The 8,746-nt window shown below is 38.8% G+C and overlaps 1 protein-coding gene across 1 annotated transcript in view; it reads left to right on the forward strand.

Moving 5' to 3' along the window:
* Nucleotides 1-8,428, forward strand: part of bean1 (brain expressed, associated with NEDD4, 1) — a 54,723-nt gene extending 46,295 nt beyond the window's left edge. The window contains exon 5 of the mRNA XM_085477083.1: nucleotides 6,126-8,428. Within this exon, the coding sequence (XP_085333209.1) occupies nucleotides 6,126-6,516 (391 nt within the window). The 3' untranslated portion in view covers nucleotides 6,517-8,428. The remainder of the gene's footprint in view (nucleotides 1-6,125) is intronic.
* Nucleotides 8,429-8,746: the final 318 nt, after the last annotated feature.

The raw sequence follows: 8,746 nt of genomic DNA on the forward strand, positions 1-8,746 counted from the left end.
GGCGCGCTTTAGTTGGAGCTCTTAATAATAACAACAATACCTCCGAGTATCCGTGATGTCTCCACCTCCTCCGATGAATAATTCGCTCGTTGTGGTAGCAACCGTTTCCACTCTTGGCAGCGAGCAACGAATCTCCGGTTCCTTAGATAGCAGCGAATCATCCACGGTTAGCGACTCTCTCCCGAGACAACTCTCCAACTCCGTCTCTCCGCTCCGGCGGAATCTCCGTTAGCCAGGACCGTGGCGTTAGCCTAGCTCCAGCTAGCCAACGTAGCGAAACGTGCCTCGTGCTTAGCCAAGCACCAAAAGATACGGGAAGCCCAGCTCAAACACTCCGAATGATTACCGGGAAGTCCGCAGACGGGTGATATGTTGTTGCCGAACAACTTTGGTGACATAAGCAGTCCCGAAGTCCATGCTTCGTCTATGCCATTTTAGTAATCCTTCTTTTTCTCCTCTCTTCCTCCCGAGTCTCTTTCCCCCGGAAGTCATCTGCAAGTCATGACCTCTCGTGACGTAGCATACAAAACAAGTTACACTTCTTCTCTTTTAACAGACATTCACATTCCATGAAATTATGGTTTTTTAACGTAACTGATTTTTTCACACACTATTTATGCATTTTAATACAAACATTTATATCACATATCTATACCACTCTTAACCTCACCATGAACAATTATTTTCTCTTTAACTTATTCTCATGAAAACAAAATAAATACCACTGATATTTATCAGAGTATTACAACTACAAACCACATTGTTTTAAGTGAGTTAACCTTTTGTCTCCCTGACAAACACTGTTTGCAAAAATGCATTTTTTTGTTACATATGACAATAGAAATAAAAAAGAAATTAAGACATGACCTCGTTATTTTTAAGTTATTGGGGTTTTTTTTTTTTCCTTTTAGTTTATTCTCTGTGCAGTGTTTAAAATGCCCCATATGGACTTCAATTGTAAAGTTTGCTATTGTTTTTGGTCAAACCTCATATGTGAAGGGATGCACCTGGTAGCAGCAGGGTTTGGTGGTGTTAAATGATGCTTGAGCCTAATGTGGGCGACAAATTGTGCCCATACGCAGTTAGAGAATTTCAGTTTGAACAGCGGAAATGTGAGAATAACTGTGAAGAACTCCTCAGCTTTCTATCAAGAATAAGGAAAGAAAGCAAAGAGGAGAGCAGGGAAAAGGAAGGGGAGCTAGAGCGCTACGTCAGTACTCTGGCAGGAAACCAGAATGTTCTGGACCGCCTGCGTGTGAGACGTACTTTTTGGCTTGGACTACAGGACAGCAGCCAACCAACGCATATGCATAAACTCACATACACTCACATCCATACATTCGAATCACACTTTTTTTTGTAACCATAGTGCTGGCAAATTATTGTTTGGTACCCTGTGAAGAAGCAGGTAGTTGCAGTCATATGATCAGAGCGTGTGTGGGCGTGCATATTTTTGCGTGTGTAGGCCACAGATGGTTGAGGAAAACTCAGAGAACTCAGATCAACAGCTCACCTGCTGCGACTGTGAACGCTACACTTCCGACACACACGTACACACACAAAGTCTGGTAGAGAAAAAAAGTCACGCTTGCGGATCAGCGCCTCACCTGTGGAGACTGAAAGCTTCTGCTTCCTCTCAGGGAGAAGCTCAGCAAGCACACACACACACGCATGGACACAGATTCCTTTCTTTCTGATTTGATTTGCATAATAGCATTGGTGAGCACATAGTGTAGGAAGGCACGTGTGACATTCTCATCGTGTATTGAGAAGATTTAAATAAGCATTAACGTCACAGCTTTGTTTCCTTTTGATTTGTTTTGTGTTTGCCACTTACATGTGTCCAGACACTGATCTATTAATATAATTTTTTCAATTCTGTTATGGTGAGCATGTGAAAAGGAATATTTATGTCATGTTGCTCAAATTTAGGCTGAGGTTTGCCCATTATTATGTCTGGTCTCGAGTGTCACAGCATATGCTGCTGGTCTGATTGCCGATTCTGATCCAGAGTTCTGCCTACAACAGTGGAAACATCTTAGTTTCTGGTCAGCAGTTTATGGATACTATGACCTATGGATGGAAAACTACAGTTTATCCATTTGTATTTTAAGCTTGGAATTATAGAGAATTTAGAATCACATTTGCTTCTTTGTTGATATATAATATGTAATTAACTGTAAATTACATGTTGCAAAGGCAGGCAGTCAGAGATGTTACCTGTGTTTTACCAGTTGTACAGCAGTAAACCACGATGGAGCAACAGTAGCCTGCATCTGTGACTTTTCACATAACATTCAATAATGACATGTTTAGGAGCAGCTGAGGCATTTGCAATAATTTGCCCGTTGCTGTGTCAGGCTGCGTGACACTAACTGCAAGTGTTTGACAAATACAGGAAGCGTTTTTTCATGTTATTAAGCTGTAAAGCAATTTCTGCACAGTGTCACTTGTCATCTCATAGGAGGAAACTAATCTTCCCACTGTGCACAAACTGGTGATGTAAAGAGATGAAAAGCAGGAAAATGAAAGTAGACACCTGATTATTGTTTTCTGGCACTAAGAGTAATTTGATATGATGAAAACTGATTTGTTGAATGTCATATAGAGGTTTCATATTGTTTCTGCTTTATGCTGTAAAAATCAAATCAGTTTTGGGTATGATTCACACACAGTAGCAGCACCATCTACAGTTTAACTCCACAGGCAAGAACCTCTCACAGTGGTAAAGAGCAGAAACATGCTGGCTTTACACACACAAATACACACACTTGCACTGACACACAGAGACCATATGCTGTAAGCAAGAGCTGTGTGGTGTTCAGCTCTGTAGAGCGTCATAACCATTGCATGAATACATGCCAGAGGTCCTCCCTTTCTGCTGACATGCGTGTGCATTTGACTTCTTTTTCTACTGTGACAAATGTTAAGACAAAATCTTTTAGGTCAAGGTTAGAAGTCTGGGAAATATCTGGGTTTAAATAAACCATGACTGTTAATAGGAAAAATGAAAAAGCAACATTCTTCACACTTGTATCAGTGGCAAACTACTTCATCCATTGCTTTTGACAGGCTTCACTTATTGGTTGCATGTGAAAGTTTGGGGGGGTTGCTTTGTTGTAAAGCAAACCTCCATACAGCTGCATAAAATAGCAAAATAACTAGTAGATAAACCTAGCCTTAATTGACAGAAGCAGCCAGCCTATGCAGGAAAAACGTTGAAACATGGATTTCCCAAACTGTAGCATGAGGATTGTGTCAATGTGTTTGTTTGCCACCAAGCAACAGCATCCTTAAGTTATTAATAAATTAATACCTTGATATTGAATTTCATTTACATGATATGTCTGGACTTTAAATAGAAACAAGCAGCAGATAAAAACAAACAAAACAACAAACAGAAAAGCAGTTGTGCAGCTCCCAGCAAGTCTCCCAGAGGGGGCGAATTATTATTTATTCTGCCACACCCTGCTAACACACATGCTAGTGAACACACAAAGGTGTAAAACACCTCATTCATTATCTAGTGTGAGGTGTTTGCAGAAACAGACACAGTGGGAACAGAGCAGCATATAGCTCCTCAGAGACAAGAGACACAGGGATTTAGAGTGTGTTACAACACCTCATCGTGCCTAGCGCTCACTTTCCCTCTGTCTTCAATTTTCACCTCAACATGCTGTCATGCCACTGATGTTTACAGTCAGATTTCTTAGCATGAGGCAAGTGAAAATAATCCACATGAATATATTTATTGAAACCCTGAGTTATATGGGGGTGTGAGAAAGAGAAGAGAAAGACGATAAATGATAAATGATAAATGATAAACAATATTTAATAATAAATAATTATAACTAAAGCCATCGCAGAAAACTTTATTTTTCTATATTATGTTTTTTGTATTATATTTCTCCTCATGTTAACTTTTATCAAGTGGAAAAAAGTGATTGTGTTCATCTTCCAGCTTCATGTGTTTATATTATGCTAACCATAGCCATGTAGCTAGCCACCATGTAGCACATCATTATATACCAGCAAGCCCAACTTCAGTAACCCTACAAACATCACTGTTTAGTTTTCTATCTTCATTTATGTCGGAAGAGATAGCAGAGCTGTACGTTTTAATTTTTCAGAAATCTCTCAGTCAGAGCATGGTATATAGACCTTAGATGGAAACTAGCAAGCTAACTCCCTGCTAACTTCAAATTCTGTTAAACTTAATAAATCCTGTTTTTATGGATGCCTGGATGTCAAACTTAATTGTTACACCTGGTAAAGCAGCAACACTGATCATGTCATTAAAGATGAAAGAATTTAGAATAGAATAGAATAATCCTTTAATTGTCCCACAAGGGGAAATTTGGTTGTAACAGCAGCCAAAAAGACAAATATACAAACAAACAGTACACAGGACACGGAACAGAAACATACACAATTTTCTTACATATTTACATTATTTGAAAAGTTTTCTAACTCTTAGTGATGCCGCAGTGTTTGTTTGACTTTGAGACCTGAAGAGTTTTGACCCGGAAACAGCTAATGACGTCAGCTAATGTTCAACTGGAGTGAACATTAGCTGTTATCTTCACATCATGGCGGAAGTAGCTCTCACTCACTTTTTCTATACACAGAAAGACACAAATTTAACGTGAAAGAAACTATCGCTTAAGCGCTTACTTATAGGAGGTCATGTGATTGTTGGGGTTTTCTCCGTTTTCTTTCTATTATTGTAGAATATGAAGCGCCTTGAGGCAACTGCTGTTGTGATTTGGTATTGTATAAATAAAATTGAATTGAACTAAAATGAAATTGAAAAAGAAAGAAAGAAACTCATACACACATGTGTGGCACTGCTGTGTATTGATGTTGTTAACCACTGTGCTGATTAAGTTACGCTGATTTACCTCTTCCTACGGCCCATTCTCATCTACCATTACTTCCACAGGGCTATTTTATAAAATAAAAATTCTAGGGCTCCTCATGGTTTGCAGTGGCAGAGCAATGATCAGAACAACAGCAGCTGAACCAGTCACGTCATTGTGCCCATGCTTTGCATCTTTCCAGCATCAACATGACGCAGTTGCTGTCAAACAAGAAACGTTTTACATTGGCTTGTATTTTGTTTGTCTTTTATTCAGTTATAATCCATCTAACCTGCAGAAATCTTTCATAATTTTAAGGTTGAATTTCCAGTTTTCTTTACATGGATTAAGCCCACTTATAAACCTTAAGTGAATATTTTGACAAAAGCCATGGAACTTTAATCTCACTTTTCATTAAGACTTAATAACTGCAGCTATGCATGTATAGAGTCACTAGTCAAGCAAAACAATATTATGGCTTCATTAACAGCTCAGTCCTGAGTGCCAACAGTGTGCATCTTTGGTTTTCCCTACCAGAACACTGAACAACTGTATTTAAAATTTGCATTAAAGATACATAAACCTTTTCTAGACTACAGCTGAATTCTGCAGGTTTATATTTTTTTGTGTCTTGCCTATTTATCTTCCAAATGTATGTTTTAGATGGTTTTATATAGAGCACATTGTAGATATTGCTTGATTGTGCATAGTTAAAACTGTCTTTATATTTGAAACTGAATGTCTCAGTGCAACAGCTCATGTCTGATGGTGGGAGGGGTCCATCTTGTCTCCTATGGTATTCTCCTGTGAATTTCTATTATGGATGGATGTATTTGAACATAGAAAATAAGGCAATGGCATCAAGCTATCATGAAATAGCAGATTAAAAGCCGGCTTATTAAAAAGATAAGCATTGGGAGAGTTCAGCAAGCGCACTACCTGACATGAACCATTTGTCAGCACAACTGTAAATTTGCTAAAGACATGTTTCTTTACAAAATGCCCATTAAGAGTTTGAGCAGATTACTCCCTTTAAGTATGAGTTATTTTGCAGTTGCTATCATTTTTCCTGTGTTGGGAAGGATACATTTTATGTGCCTGCACTTGGAGTAAGCTAAAAAAATAATAATGAGAAAAGAAAACCACCTCCAGACACCCACATGCACAAATGGCAAAGAAGAACATAACTTAGTAACTGATGTTATGATATAAAATCAATGTTCTGTAATTTATCTAACTTTTTCATTTTTGTCCTTTTGCCTGTAGCTATGATGAGTGTGTCGGTCCAGGTTCGACTCAGATCTACATCCCTACAGATGACCCACCTCCTTACTCATTGGTGGACCCCTGTCAGGGGGGAGCAGAGCAGGATGAACGGCCTTGCTACTCCCTTACAGATCCTTCCCCACACTGCGGAGAGACCTCAGCCAGTGCTGCCTGGTTTTCTCCCTCCCACTACCCACTGGGACTGCAAGAGCAGGAGCATCAACATCTTGCATCCATCTCCTTCCCACTGGAGGCAGCACCACCTTATGAGTCAATGCTGCCAGAGCAGGGACAGCCCCTCCCTCTCATGCCATGTGACCTTTATAAACACCAATCAGAGAGGGGGGATGATGGCAACTCCCAGCAACTCCCTGCGAACCAGATCTCATAGGACAGTTAATTTGTTTCTCTCACCTGTGGGCTTGGTGAATTAAACAAACACTTGGGATGTGTGGAAAATAGCTTTCATTAGCAGCTGTGACACCAAACGATGGTCCAAAAGATGTGCATTTCTTCCACACGGTTGCAAAGACCTGAAGAGGCTGAAGCTTGACTGCAGTGCAGTCAAAACTCTCTCAATGGCTCTCCTCTATGTTGTTTAGTTTAGTTTTGCCATGTGTTGACTGTTATCGTCTCCTTGAAGTAGGACTGATACAAGAGTTGTGTGTCTTGTGTGGAGTTTAGTCTGAATCGCTTCCAAACAAATGCATTTACATTTATCCATCATGTCATAGACAACAGGAAATTGAGTTTGTCTTTACAAGAAAGAGTATGAACAGTATAGATGTGGGTTTTAGTAGTCTAGTTTAAGGTATACACAAGCACACTCAGTACCATCCCTGAGTTTATTTTGCTGTGATGTCACATATCTTCGTATTTAGAAATGTTTTGGGAAAAAACTGTACTTAGCTCTGATGTTATATAGAACATGTCAACTACCAGCACACCACTGCTGATTTACAATCTCTATAGTGTGTGCAGACAGTAGCGTGGTTTATGGCAACCTCCAGTGTTAGTTTGTTGGTTGTGGTAGTTTGATTAGAAGGAGTTTGTGATGAAATGGTTGTGTATAACAGGGGAACTACCTGGACAAGGAATTATCAACATGCCATTTTTCCAGGTATATTTGTATTACCTTTTAGCACCATGATGATGCTATAGAAAACATTGCTAGCATGTCATTTGAATCTGTCATCACCAGAGAGGAGTTCAACTTGTCCAGCTGTATAAGTTGTCATAATTCTTCCAATCAAGGGCTCTGGTTTTAATGTCAATGCTGTAACTGGATCCCAGCAGCAAAATGTAGCTTGGAGCTCTCCTCTTGTCGAGGTTGGGTTGATGCAACGGAGAAGAAACACAGTAAACTGTAGACTTTATTACATTATTCACTCATAAGGGATGCTTCTGCGTTGTTGTTCTTGTTCTGCTCTCATAAAATAATTCACTTGGCTTAAACCGTTACAAATGTTCTCTGTATTGCACACAGGTGAGCAACACATGGCTTGCGATAGCCACTAAACTAATTACTAATGAACAAAATAAACTGATGTGGAAACTTTTTGGGTCATTCCATCTTAACTCATTAAATTTCTAGTAACTTCTCCTTTCAGCCACCTTTGTTTTCGACGAAATGTTCAAAGTTTGGATATATTCTGTATGATAATTGTTGTGAAATTTTACCTTAAGATATTAAATACCTTTCTAGATTTTAAAAACAACAACATTAATTTACACATTAGTGTAATATTCAGGCACGTATCCTAAACACAATGAAAAATTTAAAACAGCATGGAAGTTTAGTGAAAATAGCATTTTTAGGTCAAAAAGCATTCTGTGTGTTTCATTTTACATTAAATTTTGAACATTTAAATTACTTTGTCAATAGTGGTCTTTGACAACGTGAGATGGTTTTGGGGGCAAAATGTCATAGCATGAAAGCAAAATGTCATAGCAATCATGGCATATATGCAAACCATGAATATTTTTAGGAAAGTCAAAGATGGCTGAGCTGAAGGACAACGATGATTTGAGACAGAGTGACCCAGTAAGATTTTTTGTAATATGCAAAGCCTTTCGCATTTGATTCTAAAAAAATGTTTCCGCTACAGTATCTCAACATTTAAACATGTAACTGTCAGCTGCAAAGTTTCTGCTGGTACTTGTAAATCAAAGGGTCCCCTTGAAAGGTTATTACATCATTCTGCCTGACAGGCACCAGACTTCTTTTACAGGCATTATTTAAAAATGTTTAAGGTGACAAACATGTATGGACTGTTCCAAGTGTTAGAATTGCAAAATGGTTCAAGACAGTGGCGTGTCTAGAAAATTTTTGTTGGGGGGGCCAGGTAGGGGCACAGATTTGGAGAAGGGTGGCAGATTTAATTGGCAGATAATGTTTTAAAAAAAAATTCTACCAACCCTTAACCATAATTCAATAATCCTATAAACCTAATAACCAAATGCACTTTTAACTCTTATTAGAATGAGATTTTAACCACTACGGTGCAAAGTTTTTAGATACTGCGTTGATAAAGTACAAGAGATACAATCAGTGCTTTGTCAGTGTTTACTCAGCAGTCAAGGACAACAATATTTGCATAGTATTTTTACTGACATGTAGT

The sequence above is a fragment of the Copadichromis virginalis genome, linkage group LG13 (genome assembly GCF_057382275.1).
Source record: "Copadichromis virginalis isolate Kocher_CV1m ecotype Utaka linkage group LG13, C_Virginalis_male_GT1.1, whole genome shotgun sequence".
Classification (NCBI taxonomy): domain Eukaryota; kingdom Metazoa; phylum Chordata; class Actinopteri; order Cichliformes; family Cichlidae; genus Copadichromis; species Copadichromis virginalis.